General features: G+C 39.7%; 1 protein-coding gene across 3 annotated transcripts in view; it reads right to left on the bottom strand.

Annotated features, from left to right (window-relative positions):
* Positions 1-21,901, bottom strand: part of RAPGEF2 (Rap guanine nucleotide exchange factor 2) — a 186,519-nt gene that overhangs the window by 124,830 nt on the left and 39,788 nt on the right. For all 3 annotated transcript variants that reach the window (XM_086464716.1, XM_086464717.1, XM_086464715.1), the window contains exon 2: positions 2,454-2,524. In XM_086464716.1, the coding sequence (XP_086320842.1) occupies positions 2,454-2,524 (71 nt within the window). The remainder of the gene's footprint in view (positions 1-2,453; positions 2,525-21,901) is intronic.

The following is a 21,901-nucleotide window of genomic DNA, read 5'->3' on the forward strand; positions in this document are numbered from 1 at the left end:
ATCATTCATTTCCATAGCCAACAGGCTGCTAAAAAAAAAAAAATTACCTTAGCACTCACCTCTCAGGATTTTACTTATTAATTCAGCCCACTAAGAAATAATGCTTTTTCTGGACAGAAGTGGCAGGCTTATAGTGGTATCCTGACTATTCGTAAATTGTTAATAGAAAACTGAGATCTTAATTCTATTTGTTAAAAAAAAAAAAAGTTTTACTACTATGGCCTTTTCCCCATCCCAGTACCTTAGATCCACTCTTTGGACCATCTTTGAGAACTTTTCTTATAGGCAATATCTGTATTGTATATAATTATTATGTATTGTATATCAATTTCAGTTAATGAAAAATCTTGCTTCCTGTCATAGCAAAAAAATTTTTGAACCACAGAACCTTCTCTTTTTCGGACACTACTTCCATCCATAAAATCAGGTCTTGTCAAAATCCTTTACAGATACAAAAAGCTACTGTCTGCTTCTACCTCCTGGGTCCTCATCTTCTCTCTCTGATCCTCAGTCTTCAGAGGTAAAGGAAGAATGGACATGAGGTTACTGGTGAGAAATACCAGAAGAAGTCATTGCTAGCAGTCAGATTTAAAAATTAAAATACTGCTGAAGGATAGTCTGTGCCCTACTGGTCTGAAATGATGCTGGGCAATGGGCCATCTAAGAGTAGGAGTTGTAGGAAACAATCACTTTAACAAGCAAGTTCTGTTCGCCACTGAATTGGAAGTGAAGGAAGTACATTCTTGATAGAAGTCACGCAAGTTCACCACTGGCACTGTCCAAGTTTTGCATCATTTTGGTCCCATTATAGTAGACAGTAATCGGAGAGAAAATGCCTCTTACTGAAGGTAGCCAAGTGTTTCAATTCTTGCATTAAACTGGAACAGTTAAAAGTTACAGTGACAAGTAGTACAAACTAGATTGCTTCCTCAAATATTTGAAAAATTGAATTAGTCCTGGTCAATGCTGGTGTCTAATTTTTGCTCAGACGTGATCTTTGTCTGCTTCCTAAACAAATGTAATATATTCAAGATGAGATCATCAGCAAGCCATAATGCAAGTTATTCACTACTAGAGGCTATCTTTAATGCACTTGCTTTTAATGCATCTCAGAGGTTTTTGTGGCATCCCACTGCCCCAAGAAATGTTATATCCTTAAGGATAGTAAAAAGCTTTCTGTCCCATATCTGCCAGGAGCCCGGCCTTTGCCATGTATGGTACTGTAAACAGAAGCTCTCTTCTAGGAATTCACTGTGCTGGGAGAGCAAGTTCCACACATTCCTCAGTAAGAATCTCATTCTGCACAGGAAGCCAAGAAGCACACATCAACATACCATGCAACCATATGTGCACACTTTGATCTCTGTAAACAAGTTAACATCAGTTCAACTCCAGCTATGCAAAACTTGATGTGCTAAAAATCTAGCATACAATAGCATAACACAAAATACTTTAACTGAATGGGATTGTGGCCTCCTTCCAAAGCAAAAGTAATTACAGAGACTCCTTCGAAGTCAACATTCACATTGCAAAGTGAGTGTCGAGCACTTTGGGAGAAAGAAAACCCTGCCTTTTATTTTCTACAAATTACAGAATATTGTCTTGGGAATGTGGACTCTGATAGAATGATGAAGCAAGATGCCAGAAATTTCAACCTAAACCAGCATTAATCAAGTAAAAGTTGCTGCAGAATCTTCATATGTGGCAAATGTTGGCAAACTCCTGGGATGCAAAATAACAGTAATTCACCCTCTCTCCCCATAGAGCATACAGGAGATGTGCTGGCCTCCTCCTGTATCTGCCAGTCTCACACTGATGTCCAAACACCCTTAGAAACCTCTGCTGTAAGACATTTATGTGAAGACAACTGAAACAATTACTTAAAAATCAAATAAACGCAAGTCCTTACAAAAATAGCAAGTTCATCTGGAAGTTTTTACTTTAATTTATTTGCTTCATGAATCATTTTAATAAAAAAATGTGACTGACTTTTATTAGTGATTCTTTACTAAGTATCATTTGCATGTGTAGTACAAAATTTGTCCAAAAATTCCACATGGAAAGCAAGCACAAACTGAAACAGAAGCTGAAAAACAGACTCTGCTCTCATGATTATTATATTACATAAATGATTTGGACCATATACAGACTTTTATTCAGGACTGGAACTTGTACTCTGTATGTAACGCATTTACTTGTAGTCCGAAAGTTTGAGAAGAAAAAAAACACACATCCATAATAGGAATCAGAAGGAAGAAATAGGGATACACATATGCACACATACAAGGAAAAAGTGTTAGGAAAATAAAGAAGCGAAGAAATGCGTGCAGTGATGGCCAGCTTTTCAGTTTGAGGTAGGGTACACAACAGTAGTGTATAGTTACCATACCCACTGTTCCTTTGCTTTGTTAGTGCATTAATATATATGTGTTTTTAATGATAAAGTATCATACCTTAGCTGATGCTCTCTCAGATTAGACAAGGCTTCCATTCCATGTAAATAGGAATACACAATCTCCAAATCCTACAAACATAAGGAAAATATTATTAGGATTATCAATTTGGTACAAGCTGTTAAAATACTGTTTTTGCAAAACACCCAGAGCTCTCCTAATAGGGGAAGCAGGAACATTTGAAATAACATATTTACAAGAAGTTAAAGGCAAGTTGCAGGAAAACATTTGATTATACGCTGGAACCTGGCATGGGGAAGAATGATGCTAAGTCCACATTGGAAAATACAAACACAGAAACCTTTCTGCTTTTGCCATCATTACTCATGTCCAGGAAACAAGCCTGGTCCAGAATTCCAGTGAGCTACTTTGCAACTACCACTGTCCTGCTTCCCAATGCCAACGTACCCAAAAGCCTTCATTTATTTCGTAAAGCAAGCTCATAGAAATTGGTCTTTTCATGTTCAAGGGAAGACAAAAAAGTACAAAACAGTCCATTGCACAAAAAAGTACAAAATAGCCCATTGTACATAATATTTGTAAAACTGTATCCTCTTCAAATAGAAGGTAAACTACGAGCTTAAACAAGAAAAAAAAGGCATGAACAGAAAATTATTGGCATAAGGTAACACAAAAATCATAAATACAATCGTAGTTAGACGGCAAAGTGTTACATTCAGACATTGTGGACCTCCAATATCCAGCTCACAAAACAACATTAATAAAAATATGAAAACAACATCCAAGACTAAAACTTCCTAAGATGCAACTATAGGAACACTAATGTCTGTCTCAAGGCTTTGCTAATGTTATACTTAAAATCACTACAGCGCTTAGAAAACTTTAGTTTTACTCTACTGTAAGAAGATGCTCAAAAGTAATGTAATATATAAAAACTACGAATTTATGAACAATTCAGTCACTGGGAAATATTTGTGTATTTAAAATTGATCGTGAAGTACAGACACAATGAAAGAGTACTAGGTGTGGTATTTGAGCAAAGATGGTAGGGTTGAAATCACACAGAGAACTTGAACTTAAGTAAGAAAAATAAAATCTAGTTAAATACATTAAGTGTAGAAATGTTACTGTACTTGTTTAAACCACGGAACAGATCAGAAAAGGTACCAGGAGTTACACTCAATGGTTAAGACTACATAGATGTCTTTCATTCATTATCAAAAGCAGTGTGTTTTCCTCATACTGAAAAAGGCAAATATTCAGTCTGAAAAAGTGGAAGAAATGTACAAGCCAAAACGCTGCTATTTCACTTCTATTCTGGTCCTTCTGTTCGCTTGCCCCCTAGAGGCTTTGGTCCTCCTGTGAGGAGCAGAGGACACATCAAGGACAAAAGCAATTACGCATAGTTTGGGATGGAGGGATCTTGCACATAGAAGGCTTTGAAAAGAAATACAGAGGTCGCTTGCCTTTTTACCTTTTTTTTTTTTTAAAATATTAATAAAAGCATGTGAAAGGACATGTCTGCCGCAGTCAGTGACGTGCTCACTTGCCAGACAGGCTGGGGGTAAGCAGAGGCTCCAGGGAGCCCTGTGCCGGTGGCAGGGTAAGATGCAAGCCTGACAGGCCCCGTGGCACCACTGCCACTCATCTGGATGCGCTGGACTCTGCGGCACAAGCCACCGGCTGCTGTGGGAAGCTGGGAGCAGAACACTGAGGAGCAGATGCCATAGCAGCGGATTACACTGAAAAGAGCCTGGCCAGAAGGTGCTACTGTAATTCATTTCCAGCAAGCCCACGTTACAACAAGCAGAGACAGAAGGAGAGTAACCTTCTGCCACCAGCTTGCACTGAGGTTTCTCTCCGGTGGCACAAATTTTAGCCACAGTAAAGGATTCACAGATGAATAAAGAGCCATTAAGGATGCTGGATCTAAAGTGAATCTAGAAGTGGAAGTGCATGGTAAAAAGGGATCCATGGATCACAAACCTAGTGACCAACCCTTCAGATATAAAGAACACAGGTTATATTCCTAAAGAAATGCAGCAGAAGTGACTCAAGGCAGGGCAGGGGGAATACATTAAATCACTGAAGGGAGTGGTTTTGACTAGTTTCACAAGCAACAGACAAGATAAGTTTAGTGAATGCTTTTTAAAAAATAAATAATCTCTTTTCAAAATATAAGCATACTTGTCAAATATTTGCAAATACAACATCCCATAGGTTCTCACACCAGGAACTACAGATGGTGGAGGTCTTTGCCTAAAAAAAGGCAAACAAAAAGATTTAATAAGACCTTAAAAAAAAAAAAAAAAAAAGACATCTAAAGAGGTCTAAAAAAAGGGGAGGGGTAAGAAAAAAACCTAAATAAATCTTTAGCTGCGCTTCCATCACGGTTGCTGGCTGCAGCAACACAAGGATAAAGTTTAAGACATCTCATCGCAGAGAGAACTAAGGTGGCGGTTTTTCGATTTAAAAAAAAAAAAAAAAGAAAAAAAAAAAAAAGGCAGCAAGAAAACAGGCCAGTGCTGCAGGCAGCAGGGTCCTAACAAATCAAACAGTCATTATAACATTGCAGCTGATGTGCACTGGTGTGAAATCAGACAACTGTTTGACAAGTGTGCTGCAGCCTGTTGTTTAAGCTGTACCCTTCCAGAGTATGTCTAGCTCCCTCTAGCACCGAAAGTCTGGCATGGAGATTTAAGTAACAAATAACCAGCATCATTCCTTCAATTAACTTCTCAATAATAGAGCAGAAAACTACAGCAGAGTCAAAAGAGCTAAATCATTATCATATACTGTCAGTAGGCACTCCACACTTCCAGTCAGTCTGCAGTATTAAAAGGTACGAAAGCAATTCAGGGAGAGAGGAAAAAAAAAGAATATCACTTTATTGTCATCAGGTGACCTCAGTTTTCCCTTTATCTTAGGAAAAATGATGCTTTGCTTACTTAGCAAGCATACTCATTATAAACAGGTGTTTCAACTTCTTAATTAAAAGCGAATTAATGGAATGCAAGAGTCCTTCAGAAATATTTGTGCCAAGTGTTGTGAAAACCTAAACAGATTCCGAATGCTTGAAATGCCAATCTAATGAAAGCCATTTCACAAAAATAAGGCACACACAATCTTAGGCATGTAAGACATGAAAGGTTTTAATTTTGATATTGTAGACACTTGACAAAAAGCTAGAATTTTAAAACTCTCAGGAAAATAACTTTGTCTTTCAAGAAGAACGTAGACTCCCTGTGTGATTTAAGCCGGCTAGGTTGAGCAAAACCTTAGCGCACTAGCAAAGTTCAACCTCACTGTGACTTACACAAGCGTTTCTGCTAGCTCGCAGCGTCCCTGAAAGCTGCTTCTAACTAATCCACAGAATACATCAAAGCATGCAGGTGACACCAGCAGTCTGACATCTTTTGGTTGCCGTTTTTACAACACTTATACTCAAAGTACCACAGGGTGGCAGACTGAGCCAGCAAAACTTCCGACAAAGTCCTTCTTTACACAGTTTCTCCCTTTAGTTTTTGAAATACAACTTTATAACAGTTTATAAAAAACAAGAGGAACAACGCTAATCATCACCACTACAACTGGTTATATATTCTGCTACAGCAAGGACTATTTATACAGAAGCATGGACGAACCACCAGCTTTCTGCTTTCTAGCTTTAGCCAGCCAGCAGAACTGAAAAAAATCAGCAAAAGCAATGCAAGGGCTAAGCTGATCTTGCTACAAGAAAAGTTCTGCACCAAGATTGTGGCAACAGCCTGAAAAAGCATCTCAATGGGAACTTCAAAACAAAAAATTAAATGCAAAGCACAAATTAGCCCCGTTTAAGGCATGTTTTTATTTAAATGAAGGCAAAAAGAATGAAATCTACACTTAAATTTGTATTCCAGCCAAAGTCATATGCTTGGGTTGCTGCGTGTGGAGCAGCCCAAAATTTGTTTAATTCAGTGTTATTTCTTAATTTGTTTGTTTCTGTGGTGTCAGCTGGCTCAGTTTAAAGTTCTGACTATTTCAAAACAAAACAGAGAGACTCAAGTTTTAACACAGCTCAACTTCAATTAGATTTGTAGAAACACATTGGTCTGCAACCTTACCTCTGCTCTCCATTCTAATAAAAATCTGCATATGTTTATGAGCAGACATTTCTATCCATTGCATTTGTGCTTCAAACATATTTGGCAATGCCTATTACATAAACCAGACAAACCCAAACCAAAATGTTGGCCCTAAAAGAAGAAATTTTTACTTTAGTAAAGTGACAGACATGAAAATTTGCTACTTTGGACTGAAAAAGTCAAACCTCTCTAAAAATCGCAGACTTACACTGTTTTCAGTCCTGGTTTGCATTGAGGTGTGAAACTACAGGTCTGACTCAACTACTCGTCCTTGCCACGGTTAAAAAGCAAAATGCTGAGCTGAGAAATTCATTGTTCTTAGTGAGAAATTCACCCATTTCTGTGAAGCTGCAAACAAATGGAGAAAGGCTTTCATCTTATAATAGTTTGCTTTATTTTAAATCAAAGGGTAAAAACAAAATACAAGCTAACTCCTTAATTCACTGTCTTGGAGGATGGAAAAAAAAAAAAAGATCTTTTCAAAGCATGTAATATTCACCTTCAGCTCAAAAACATCTGTCTGCTGAGCGTACAACAGGTTTTGAAAGGCTGATCTTTGCTAAAATAACCCATCATTAGCTCACATTCAGCCAACCACGAGTAGCTCCGGGCTCTGAGGGGCAGAGGGCAGTGGGTGGGCGCACCTGCTCCCCATCACACCTGGCAGCTCCAGACCCCACCCCAAGCCCAGGTTTCACTATTGTGAAACCAGGACGTCCCACCCAGTCCCTCCCCACCACACTTCTGACACCTCCCTGGCCCCAGGTCGAGGACTGAACTTTAAGCCTCTCTTTTGGCAGCATGAGACCTACCAGGTCCTGTGTTGGGGTCACGGAGGCAACAGCTTATGCAGCAGGGAGAATGTGGGACCTCAAAGTCTTCAATGGCTTCAGACTATGGAACCACTGGCAGCAAGGGACACATTTGTTGTTTCTATATAGCTGACTAAACGGTTGTTTTAGCTAGAAGTGGAACCTCCTTTTTCTCTTCTCTTTTACTGCTTTTTTTCTCCCAAATCGTGATATACTAACAAAAGCAGGAATGCCAAGTTCTTCATCCTAGTGAGCAATGAAGCCACAATCCAAACCCAGGTTGCTGAAGTCCTGCCTCTCTTTCCTTGTAGCTGCAGGATCCTGTCTTTTTCCCTTTTCTTGTCACATTCAACACCTGAAATCTTTTGACTCTTGGCCACGCAGGTAGCTATACCAAGCATTTATATTTTCTTTTTTTTTTTTTCCTCTAGCACTGATTTAGCACCTGCTTGGCTGGCTGGCTGTACTGGCTCACTGAGGCCAAAGCAGTGATGGCATCACCAAAAGAAACATACTAGACTACAGCAACAACAATCCCATCTAACTTCAATAAAAATTTCCATGTCCACAGAAGAGACATGTCTGCTCCTAAGTAGGTTTGTTCACATCTGGTTCACACTAACATGCCAGGGTGTCACCAACAGCAGCTCAGGAGATGATACAAGTTACTGCCTTCAGAGATGGCAACCTACGCAGGAAAGGCAGGGTAGGCAGGGGTGGAAGCTACATCAGTTATCCTAGCCAAACTTATCTCTGAAGGCAAGACTTTACCCTAAAGGTCAGCCCACATCTTGCAAATATTAAGCTGCCAGCAAAACCACAAAACACAGTGACTTACATAGTGATAAAAATAAAAAATAAAAAAATCCAGTATTACTGATACCAAAATCCCTGCCATGCACACACAAAGATGAGGAATTCACCTTCACTTCCAGCTTCTAAACACTCACAGTTGCTATGCAGGAACATGCCCAGGTATGCATGGATTTATCAGTGAGCCATACCAAGACTAATTTGTTGAAGAGATTAAAATGAAGTATTTGTCATGTACTACAAATTTTTTACATTCTTTTCCTTACATCACGACCTTCATATTCCGGGGTGGGGGGGGACAGGCTGCCACTAGAATCCAACCTATTACACTACAATTTAAGATAAATTGTTCTTTTTAAATTCACTGTAAGCTACTACAGCATTTTTCTGCAAGCCATTCTTATTAGTGTTTGAAAAAAAACTACAGCCAAACTTATAGGAAACAATTTATTGACTCGATGCCGAATTGGCAGCTACATAGATACAAATGAAATACTTGAGTGAAATTACATATGTCAAATGGCCCAAAACTAGTCTTTTGGTGAATGAAATCCCATAGGCCATATTTTAAGTATAAATATAGATCATGCAATTTACTTCTGTAAATTTACCCGAAACAACTATTTCTTTTATATCAGCCTATCTTGAAGTAAAAAAAAAAAAATAAAAAAAAATTGTAAGCTATCAAAGACTAATAAAAGTTCATTCCTGAAAGTAGAATAAAACTGCTAAGTCTTAATACATTCAGTTTCTAAGCATAGTCTAGGGTGCAAAGCTTGGTCTATCAGTTTTGCAATCAATTAGCATTTCCTTTAGGCAAACTTGACATTTTTAATACTGAAGTCCCATTCTTCAAACAGAAAACCTAGACAATCAGGTGACACTACCAATCTCACAGCAAGGCTGAAGGTTCCTATACTTTTCAACCACATTTAGCACAGTTTCAGATCCCATTTGCCCTTCTCTACTCCTGTGGGACTCTTGTTTTCCTGCCAAGAGCAAGCCAGACCTATCCAGTCACCACCCAGTCCAATGTAGCACTCCCCTTCCCAAAGAGCGACACCATCAGCTTCCAGACAAGCTGCGACCCTGGAAACTCAACATTCACAACAGATTCAAGTGGACTCAGCTCAGCAGAGTTGCTCTGATAAGCACCATCCATCACACCACATTGTCATTACAATATCTTCTTTCTCTTTTGCTTGGCACAGGAAAAACGTAAAAAGTGGAGGGGTGGGAAGTAAGAATAAGTAGCATTGGAGACAGGTGGGGAGTAATACCAGATACATGGGTAGGAAGACAACTGATTATAGTAGAGTAGATTTGCTGTCCCCAGTTTGCCACCCACCAGCGTAGTCTACCTTTCCATAAACTGCCTGTTCCACACAATAGCTTGGCTTACCTGAAAACCGCAGCTCTCCAAGACAGCGATGAGAGAATTTGAAACTGAGGAGTTTCTAAAAACAAATACTTTCTTTTGCATACTCCAAACAGATTACTGGGATTTAAAGGCAACTTGAATTTAAAGGTCTGTTAGAGCCATCAAATGTCAAATCAGTTATCTCAACTTCAGCTAAATGTGTTGGAGGCCACTAAAGTTCTGAAAAATTTTACCATCACCTGTACAAATTTGCCTTGACATGCATTATATTTCAGGAAACTCATGACAAAACATTACTCCACAGCAACCAGGCAAGACTAAGATTGGGAATTGGCCTTCATCAGAAGGGCATCAAGCCAAGCCTAGTCTTCACTTCCTCTGCTTCAGCTAGGCAGTGGGAAAGGAATATGGAAATTGTATTGATCTTGTTAAGTCTTGTTGACACACAAAAATTGTTATTTTTAGCTCCACTGTGGGGAGGGTGGGGACATTGTTCTGGGTTACGGGTGGAATTTTTAAATTGGATTAGAAACAGGAGGAATGGGCAATTTTAATATGGAATTTAATATGTACCCACACATGAAGCTAACCAGAAACAAATTCAAAATCTCAAAGAAAAAGGAGAAATTCCATAAAAAGGAGAAATCCCATTTTCCTGGTTTGTCTTAACTGGGAGTTGTCCCAGTACAGAATAAAAATATGCTTCTCCAAAGACTTCAACTGCATTACTACCCCAAGGTCAGAGGTTGAAGAAACACCATAGGACCACAGTAAAATAGTTGTGGAGAAACAAGATGTTTCAATGGGATACTTAAATCAACCTTCCTGTCTTTCAAATATATTTCATTTGTTTTGTGAATTGTTTTCTTTTTAAATGAGCTTTCTTCAAAAGACAATTTCATTACATGTTTATTTTTGCATTTTAGAATTTTTTTCTAATGGGAAGTGGGTTAAAACCCTCTACTTCCATGTAATGCCTCACAGATTTGCATATAATATAAACAGGTTTTGGTTTTCAATGTTGCCAGCAGAACCTGCTCAAATGTATAAAAATGAATTGGAAGGTTCAATGACCCACCCACACTAACAGACTTGTAACACCAGCTCAAGATTAGTACAATTGATTCAACATATCCTGCTGGTCATAAAGCTTTTAACAGAATAAAGAAATTAAGACATTCATGATTATAACCATCCCATAAGACAGGGATAAACGTGGAAAGGGTAGACAGGAAATTAAAGCCTGCCATCTCGTAGAGTCAGTGAACAAACTAATGAGCATAGGAAATTACAGGGTAATGCCACGCATTTCTTTTCTGCTTTTCAGATTCTCAGAAGTCAGGCAATTAAATGTTTTACAAAAGCCTCAAGTTTTGTAGTCAAAAATCTAAACGTTGGTCACATGTCCAAATGCAAACAAAATGGTTTCACTACAAGAGATCTCTCCTATTGACTGCACAGTCCATAATTATGAAAGGCACTTAAGTATTTTCCATTAAAAATACATATCATTGCCTTTTCATGTCTTTTCAATATTTATAGCCAACAGTTGGAAGCTTGTGGTAAATCTGTTCTACCCATTTACATATCCATTGCACAAACATTCACATCTTTTGTGGCAGAGTTAGGCCAGTCCCTAGGGGTTTTTCAAGACGTCTTGAATTGTTTTGAGACAGTCTGTTATTTGTCCTATGTTTTCCATCAGCTACATGGAATAAGACTCACTAGCCTACTAAATGAAAATCAATCTTGTGCTAACAAATATATCAGCTACTAAACACAGTGGGACTTATTTTCAAAAAACTACGTGTAGCAGAGATTAGTTTTACATAAGTTTACCCAAATAAAGAGGACTATAATGACTGGCAGCTTTTAAATAACAAAATCTACTTTAAAAAAAAAATCATCAGGAACAAAGAACCAAACAGGGAAAATGAAGTGATACACAAAAGTTCCGGAGTAAACCAGGGTGGCCAGGAAAAGCACACCACAGTACATCAGGTAGGGTTGCCTACTAAAAACAGGGTTAGCGGCTGTGCTTAGAGGATTCCCCAAGAGCTGTCAGAGCAAGATTAAGATATGACAATTCGCAGATTCTTCTCCTGCTGGTGGGGTTTTTTTAGAGCACTTAATTATTCTACAGGTGTCAAAGCAGCCAATATTAATATCCATGATACCAGTTTAAGCATAAGGACCGTAGTCCAGACAATCTAGGCATAACTACAGCCACTCAAACAAATTGCCGTGAAGGAATCACATCACTCTATTTGGCCTAGATTAAATCTTCATACAGTTTTCCTTATAGTGGGCAAGGTTTTTCAGGAAATAGTTTGCTCCTAATTTCTGTAAAGCCTAGGTCTCAGTACTTCAACAGCACAGCTAAGTCACAACCACTGTTACATGATACTCCTTCAAATGTATTATTAAAAAGGTTGTGATCGTTAAAAAAATCCCAACAATGTATACTTTGTAGTACAGTGGTATTTGTAGCATACCAGATTTGCTAAATGGGGCAGGTATTCCAGATCATGAGCAAATAAGTCACAGTGACATTAAAGAGCTGTCTTTTGTCAACTGATCTGCAATAAGTGCTCTTGTGAACGTTTTAAGCTTTCAGTTACAAACAAGCTTTGTAAATCTACTAACAGGCTAAGGCAGCAATGTTGTTCAGCTGAGAAGGGGTAACCCAGTAAGCCACCTCTGCACAATCACCTGTGATCATCTGTCTGCATCTGAAGCTGTAACTGGTCCCAGCTGCTCACATTTTGTCTAACTCCTCAGACATACTGGCATTTTACCTTGCAGTTAAAAGGCCACCTTGGAATAGACCTCCTTGTGCTGCTGGGAGAGAGAAGCCCAGCAATAAACCGAGGATTTCAGCACTGTCCCAAGTGCTGAACGTCATCATGCTCCACCCTCTGCTTGTTGCATTTTTCCCTTGCCAAAAACAACCAGAAACAACAACCCGGAAACACAAACCTCACACTCTGCTTGAGAAAAATCAGTTCCCAAGCACAATTCAATCCCAACCCATCCAGCAACACACTCATTTCCAGAATCACCTAGAGCATCGGGGCCACCTCTACTTTGTAAACTGGGGTTTTCCAGAAGCTCTGGATGCTGGGGGAGACTCCGAACACCCCCTCCAGAAGTTACTTCTTGCAAACGGTCACCACCGACCTGCAGTCGAGCCGATGAGGAGCTCTGAAGCTCGCTGGCTTATTACCGTGACAACTCACATCCAGAAACAAAAGGAACCAGCACGTGTTGGAAACTGCACTCTGCCGTAACTTGTAACAGGCATATCTCGGTAGTACTATAATCAACAGACAATACAGTAAGTTATTTTCTGTGTCTGGCCTACAACCATTTTATATTGCTGGCTTACAACCAACCAAAGCAAAAACACAAAACAAACAAAACAGATATAAAGTTCACCTTTCCAGCCACTGAGGCCACAGCATGTATTTGCTAAAGTAGAACTGCACTGTTCCTTTCTGCTTTGGACAGTTTTGGTTTTATTTTAAAAAAAATCATGTTGCTCAGTTTCTTTAAGAATCAAAAAAAAAAAAAAAAAAAGCAGATACAATAAAAGCATAAGAAAGTGGGAGAAAATATTTATACCGCAACTAGTTTCAAGGGTTTATACCCTGATATACACCTTTTATATTCATGTGTTTAGAGAAGGCATTAAGATTCATTTAAACAGATACAATTTTCCCAGCATTCAAACATACAACTCCTCTTAGTTCAGCTTACACTTTAAGCAAAAGCTTTGTCATTTGATTTCATGTTTTAAAAGAAGACAGTAAAGAATCAAGTTCACTTTTTTTTTGGAGCAGCTGCATTTACAGCAGCATATTTCAGAGCATTTTTTCCAACAGATATTAATCTTACTTGAAGCAGCAACAGTAGGCCACATGAAAATTATTCACAGACTATCAGGCAAATGATCATACTGAAGTACATATTTGCATGTCAAATCAATCCTCACCCAAAAATTCATCTCAAAAGCTGCTGACGGTCACATTCTCCCAAAGCTGGGATTCCTCCTCTGTGCAAAGGAGGCAAACATTAGAAAAATGCTGAAGCATTTTCCACAGAATAACCTCCAAGCCTGAATTTATTTGTTAGCTCAGGTATGTCCTGAAACAGAGACTGCATTTAATAACTCCAGATGTTTATCTTTTGGGTGGTGGGGTTTTTTCCTTCCTATGAGCAATGATAGGATTCTGAAATGGACCTGAATTTTGGGGTTTTTTTTTTTAGCTATCACTCAGGGATGAATCAATTTGCGTATCTCAGATGGGCTTACCGGGGACACTGCTCTGATCCAACTTGAGCAGAATTTTGCACTCTTAGAAGCAGAACACCAACCACCTAAGAAATTTTCACGTCAAATCAGTAAACGCCCACAGAGGTCAAGCATCTGCAGGGTTATGCTGGTGGTGAAGCATGGCCCCTCTCAGGTCACCACCCTGCAACCTAAATGCATCTCTGAGTACCACAGAACAAGATAGAAAAAACAAACTAACAGCCTCCCATTGCCAAACGGGTTGGACTTTCTCTCGGGCACTGAGAGAGCACCTGACCCCTCAGTGAGCCAATCCCACTTACCAAAGCCACCTCATCTCTGACTTGGGCTAATGCTCTGACCTTTTAACGACCCAAGTCCAAGGAGCAGAGGTCACATGTGTACCCACAGCCAGCCCACGTGAGGCTGCCCTGGCACGAGGGGCACACGGGACCACCCTGGCTTGGCATCAAAGCAGGCGGATGAGCTGGGTTCAGACCATCTGCTTTGCCTCTGCCCATTAAGATGAAGTGACCCAGAGCAGCTTCAGCCAATGTAATGGATCACTGCCCTTATGGGGAAGGATGCGACTCTCTTGATTCAGTCTTACCTGACACTGCATGCACAGGGGAAAAACATCAGGAACAGCACAGAAGCTTAAAGAATGTAAGAGAAGTCACATGGTGAAACTTCACTGGAACGCTCTGCCAGCCCCTAAAAAAAAAAAAAATCCTTTCTGGATGGAACAAGCCATTCAAACTGGTTTGGCTGTATTGTTAAACCTTACTGGGGGGAATCTGGAAACACCCTTCTCTTTAACATCCCCCAGTAGCAGCTCTAGATATCTCTTTCTCAGCACTTCGCAATCCCTTTCGCCTCATCACACCTGCTGAAGGGATCCATCAGATCTAAATCCAATTCCATGCATCAGACAGCTCAACACTAAGACCTAACAACCATATTGTTTGTCAAACCTCCAACCTGATGCCTTAAGACACTGCATTTTGTACCATAGGTTACAGAGATGGTAATACAGACATGATTTTCACTCGCACACACTAGAGATCCTGAAAAGCCTAGAAGTTGTAAATAAAGCTGATCTACTGCTTACTCCATTCCTTGACTTGTCCGGCTCTGTATTTTTTTGTTCAATAACTTTACACCAACTGTAAAGAGACAGAGATACCACCAGCTATTTCTTTGTGACCAGGGGCTTCGTAGTTAAGAACACAAGGCAACTCAATAGCAGCGACTCCTTACAGCTAGTCTACAAACTGCCTACTGAACTTGTTTAATTTCTAATAACTGCTAATGAGATATCTGGATGTCACATCACAACTGATATTTCTATTTATTTACTGAAGTTCAAGAACGTCCCTCCATTTGTTACACTAGTTTCTCCCCCCCACACCAGCCCCAACAAAGACAGACATTTACAAGTCGGCGGGTGGTGCAGCTGCCAAAGGACCAACAGCGAGTGTTGTGGGATGGAGAAACCAAACACACTAACACAAAAAAACCCTGTCCGGAGGACAGCAGCAGGCCATCTCTCAGAATCTTTATCCAACTCATATTAAAGGAAAACAGGTTTTTCAGCCTCCATAGCCTTTCTGGAATGGCACCATATGTCACACGCTTTGCTTAGGGTAAGTTAACTAAGCAATGAGTTAGAGATATAACTCTGAATTCCTTATGTATAATAAAATACATATCCTCGGTTTCATAACAGAGTATTTTTGCCTAGATCTTAAGCATCATTATTTATGAACTTTTAACTTTAGTTACTTTTAGGCTAACTCTCGATATGGAGAAACTTACCAGTTGTTTTCCAACTAATTTAGACCAAGCCGAGCCCTCAGTTTACCAAATCTTAACAAGATACTGCTTATCAACTGATGAGCAAGCAGTATTTGTTCTTAAACACTGAATGCATACCTTCACAGCAGCTTAAAATCACATGTTTGAACTCGAAAATTTGACATCAAAAGTACTGCTTATCTCCTGAGTTAGTAATTCACTACTGAGTCTAACAACTCACTTTTAACACAAAAAGCAACTCCAAACAGACCTCAGCTAAGGCATGGCAGTGAAATATTGCACCCCTCCCCAAAGCACTCTGATGGACAATAGGTGTGATCTCCCCCATCAGTGCCCCGCAGAAGCCCTTTGCAATGCTATTAGAAACCGAACTCTATAAACAGGTTGCCAGCATCTAAGCATTCCTAAGAGCATGCTAAGAAATATGACCAACATTAATTACCTGCTTGCACAGCCCTGGAATGTCCTAAAACATAGGAAAGAGACAAACACCTTTCCACTCCTTTTCCTGAGTCTGGCACAAGAATATAGGAGTGACAAATGTGATTTCTAACAGCAGTGAACATGTCCTAAAGATACAATGGCCTAGGATGATACCAGATGACAAGGATTGGAGACTGGTGCAGAAGCACTGCTGTCTCCTCCAGGAGTCAGGTGGTAGCCAGGGGCCTTATTCCAAGAGCATGTGGTAGGACTTGTAGCTGCACCATGCTCCCCAATGCTCCCGAGTTTTGTGCACAGAGGAAGAGGGATGATTAGGGACTGTGTGACTAAAAGCAGAGGACTCTTACAAAGGCTGGGCATGGTGACTGAGGTAAATTGGCTCCCGGGCTACAGAGGGCTGGGAGGGCAAGGCACGAGGACACCACACCTGTGGTGTTCATCATGAGGAACAGAGATCCAGGCAGCCTTGTTATTAGCTTTGGCCTCCACTGGCCTTCTGTTGGTACCAGTAGAGCTAATTACTGTTTCTGCTCTCTGCTCTCCAACCCCACTGGGAAGGGCTCATTAAGTCGGGAGCCTGGCAATACCCACAACAGTCTCCGTACATTTAGACAACACTTCTCTCCTGGCAAAATAAGCCACAGAAACCCTGGAAAGTGAGGTGCAGAAGGCAGATCCACAGGGAATCTTTTCAGGAGCAACAGAGCTGGATCGAAACTAGCTCCGTGGAAACCCGAGGTGTCTCTGCACCCTGTTCACTGCCCCCAGGTCTAGAAACATAGGCTCAGGAGTTACTCACACCATCCCTACATCATCACAAGCTTTCCTTAGAGCGTGCTTGCTGTCTCCACACAGTGCTGCATCTCAACTAAAGCATCCAGTGGGACATGACCTCTCTTTGAACCGACAGGGAAGCCTGTAAGGGTTGAGACTTTCTCCTTTTAAAACAACATCCTCAGTTACATTTAACACAGATCACAATTATTATTTCTAGTGTTCAACGTATCAAAGGGTGGTTTGTCTGCCGGATCTTATCTATTTAATCTGCAAGTGGTTAGTAGCCTCAGGCAAACTGTAGTTCAAGAAACAGCAGTCAAACTGTAAACTTTTCATCTGCAATGGGTGAAACAACCACAGTGGTTTCAGGTTATAAAGTCATTGTTTCTACATATAGGGCCGATGCACTTCTGCCAAAGTTCCTAACTTGCTGCATTAGTTGCTCTGCCTTTCTGTCCTCATCAGCACTTTCAACCCACTTCACCAGTTCCATTTTTTCATAAAGATCTGAGGGTTTTTGCTCCTTCATGAACCCAGCAATTGCTGCAGTATGTCTACCATTTTCTTTTTCCTCATCCTTATTTCAAATAAATTAGTTTACTGTATTTCTACTACATTCCCTTCTATATTTTTACTAATACCAGCATTTAGCCACAACAGGCAGACACATCGTTGATGGCCAGCACAAAAATGAATTTGATGTCTCAAAAGCAGCTGCTACAGGGCAAAGAGGTCTAAAAAACTGCCAGGGGAAGAAAGAAATTGTCACCTCTCTTGGCAGTCTCAGATACCAGAAAAAGACTGAATGAATGCAGCAGCAGCTCCAAGGCCCCACACATTTTACGGCCTGCCAAATCCTGCAAAATCTGGTAAAAGTTCTATTTAGGTTCCAGCTGTACTTTTAACTAAAGCTTTTGGTACTCGTCAGGAAGCAGCCAGGAGCTCTAAGCACATCAGGTGGATGTTCTTACAAAAAAAAAAAAAAAAAAATCAGCAATGCTATAATTTTCTTGAAAGTTTTGTATATATTTTATGTCTGTTCTCGACTAGGGAAGCCTATAGCTTCCTTCCCTTCCTCACTTTGAGTGCAGAACACCAGGACTGCACTGCTTATCCTTGGTATTTTTTCCTCCCACAGCTGAAAGGCCTAGAAACAAAGCAAGATTTGGATGTGGATCACTGTCACAAGCAGCAGACCTTAGCTCTCTGCAGTTCATGTAACGCCTTGACTCCACTTTGGCCAAATCCTAATTGCTCAATTCATTTAGTAGATACAGTGGTCCAAATCTTACCTTGAAAAGGCAAACAGTTTGGGGGAACCTGCACTCACTAGTCTCCTTGGCTCCCCCTGATAAATGGAAATTCTGCCCCAGAGGATTGGGAAGGCCCTTTCGCAACCTCACAGAGGTTACTTTACAATCACAAGCTATGTACTGACACAGCACATGTACTACATGCTCTCTTCTGCCAGCTCTGTTCGGGTGGGTACTGTAAAGATGAAGGACCATGCTGACAAATAAAGACACCTGCTTCTCCAGATTCCACAGCAAATTTTGCCAAAGGACATTCTCCAATGTTACAGTCATGATTTAACTGGCTCTGTACAGTTGTCTCACCCAGGGGTCAGTTCTGCACTCTTTTGTCATTGACTTGCATTCCCCCTTGTGCTTTCTTTTTCTTTTTTTTTGGAAGGTTTATGAACGAATTTAAAAGTCAAGAACAGCAAACACCTTGTTTTGTGTTTTTGGTGGTTTGGGTTTTTTTATTTTTTTTAAAGCATTGAAATACTACATTTTCATTTTAGTATATCAAGAAGTCATGGATTTCTACCTAAATAACCTGAAATTACAGAGCAGTTTCCTTCCAAGGATATCTCTAGTTTCTTTCCAACGGTATGAGAAAAAAATCTTAACTCAAGATTGAACGCAAGAATGCAAACTCTGAAATTATTAACTTGCACTGTGAACTTACAGAAGGTACACGCTGAGTAAGAAGCAAGAAGTTGGCCATTAGAGATTAGCTATTTACTAGGTTACGGTTACAGTCACATACAGTGCACGTATGGAGCACAGTTGGCCACGGAAGTATACGCAAAGACTATTTGCCCTTCAGTGAACCAGCTGTTAACTCCAGGTAGTTTAGGGTCAACACCATAGCCATAACTGTGTCATAGGGATGGTGGGGGCGTCGGGCAGGAGGCCCCTTTGGTATTTGGGGAAATAGTCACAACAGTGAGGGTGCAGGAAGGCAAGACAGCACTACGCTCAGGATACTGTAAGAAAGTCTACAGGTTAACTTTGTAGTGTGGTACGTAATAGAGTTCTCTGGAGTTACTTCAAAAATATTAAGTGCTTTGGGAATCAATCACATCATTTTTGTATTTTAAACAGAATAAAGGAATTTTTGAGCAAAATTGTTGTATAATAGGTCCTTAGGCATTTCTCTTTTGGGGCTTTGGCAGTAGCTGAGCACTTTGTGGCATCGGTATGGTCTCACTCGATAACTATGGGAGTTTATGTATGGGCAACCAGTGCTATTTTTGCTGCGAGTGATTTGGAATTCCTGAGGGACAAGGGAAGGGGAACGGGAACAAATATGGTGTTCAACACTGATCCAGAGACATACACAAAGAAGAAAGCACAAGTCCCAGTAATTAACAGGCAGAGGGACTGTTTTCACGGAGAGTTTTCAGAAGTTACTTATAATTCTCTTTTTCATTCAATTAAAAATAGGAAGTCTTAAAAAAAAAAATTTACAGAAGTAATTTGAGTGGGATTACAGACGTTTATCAGTAAAGAAAACTTGGTTTTAAGCTTTATTTTACACCCTGGTAGAAAAACACTCAGTACTATGCTAACAGCTTTACAGGAACTGATTAAACTTGCAAACCTGATCTAAAAAAGTCAAAACATTAATTCAGAGAAAAGAGATCGTCAGAGCTAAAGTTAAACACAAAGGACTATTTTTTCAAAGATACACATCAAACAAGTGAATCAAGGAGCCCATCTTTTATTTCAATACATTTATTCTTTCGACTGAAGAAGGCTTTTGTACACACCCTTTATCTGTTTCAATTTTCATCACTTATGAGCCCACTAACTAGGTTTAAACCTACTTCACAGCACGGAAGATTTACAACAGGAAAGGAAGAAATCAAGAAATGCAAAGAAACTGGATGCAACGAGGTAAAAGCCTGGGAAACACGCAGAAGGCACAAGTTTGGAACATCAAATGCTTGAAAACACAAATATTTACACACATTCACTTGCAGAATAACTTCTTTTTAAAAATTAAAAAACCTGGCAAGTACTTCATATCAACAAAAGTGACCTGAAACAAAAGTTCAGCTTTTCCAGGTTTTCTAAATTGAAGTTAATATTTAATAGTGAGTTTCTCTGAGTTCCGTTACTAAAAGTGAGTTCCGTTACTAAAAGTGAGTTCTATGTTAGCAAATCAGAGCACCCTACTCGCTTTCAGGTTATACATACACTTCTATATCAGCTAAAAATAACAGGTGACCTCAAAAAAAAAAAAAAAAAAAGAGCTTTGTTAGTTTTTAAGTAAACATGGCTTATTTAAAAATCTCAGACCTTTTAAAAAAGCAATGTTTAGATCTCTGATGGGTAACATTTTGCCCAACAAACAAGGAAAGGACTAGCCCAAGCTTTCACTCTTGGCTCTCAAGGCGAGCTGGCAGAGGGCTCGGGGGGTGAGCTGGAGAAGCTTGAGCTTTTGGCAATGGAAGACCAAGAAGTCAATATCTGGCTGTCTGACAAGACAATTTTCTGGCTATAATCTCATTCTCTTAAACAAATTAAAACAAAAAAATGCTCTCATTGCCCTTCTGGTTAATGGCATTTCATTAACTTGAACAGCCTGCTGTTTTGAGTGCTTAACACAACTATTACCAAGAACAAGTTATTTCTGATCTCAAGACAGCAGAGGAGAGTCTCAGAATGCAACCACAACACTGAGATGGCTCACATATGTCCAGGTTAACTCCTGGAGTATGCTTTGTTGGCGAGCGCATGCTTTACTAAAACCAACCTACATCACAGGTGAAAAAAGGGTTACAGGTACACAAAAATCCTGACCGAGCAGCATCATGCAAAACAAAGGATTCTTATATTCGCTATTCACTTGATACTAAAAAGCACCCTATAATAGTCTGAAGCAACAGTAAAACGTTGAAAATTAAAGAAATGGAAGCAATATACTGAAACAGACTTGCAACAAAACCAGATTTCTTCAGAAGAAATATTCCACTATCTCTTAGTACTTGGCTCTGGTGTCAACATTTTTGTCCAGAACATTGTATTAATGAAAGGCATGAGGAAGCAAATCAAACAAGCTCTTTCAGCAAAAATAAATTTTTCAGCAAGATGTGATTGTCCCAAGTCCTAGATGCCACTCAAGAAGAATCGTGTTAGAAATACATTTTGACATTATGAAAGTCCTTGCTTTAGCCTCGCAGTAGTTCACAGTTTACAAGCACCCATAGTGAAATATCAGGAGACGGAACAAAGTGCCTGCGCTTTTTAAAAGACGACTGCTTTTTTCTTTTGACATCTCGTATGTGAGCATATCAACACAGTTAACATGGTTTTAGAAGGTTCTGTTGCAGGTCAGTATCTTGCAAAAACTACTTAAATATTTGTAAGCTTTTTACACAATGTGAAAAGCAAAGTAAGCAAATAACATCTTACTGACAATACATCTGGTTGTCTCCACTGTTTCCTACTTCACCATTAGAATCCCAGGAAAAACAGTAACTGTTTGAGACCAAGCACAAAGACGTCCTAATTATTAGAAATCCCTCAACAAACCTAAGCTGCAGATCAAGATTAATACAGTCACAAGACCCAGAGATTAATCTATTTACCAAAGAATCCATGCAGCAAACCAGTCTAATACTAAAAGATTACTTAAGCTAGATTTTCAACAAGATAAGAAGGGTCAAGAGACCTAAACAGTGCAAAACATCTCCCTAATAATGACCTCTTCTAAAAACAAAAATATGTCCA

The sequence above is a fragment of the Leptosomus discolor genome, chromosome 4, assembly GCF_034619465.1.
Source record: "Leptosomus discolor isolate bLepDis1 chromosome 4, bLepDis1.hap2, whole genome shotgun sequence".
Taxonomy (NCBI): Eukaryota; Metazoa; Chordata; class Aves; order Leptosomiformes; family Leptosomidae; genus Leptosomus; species Leptosomus discolor.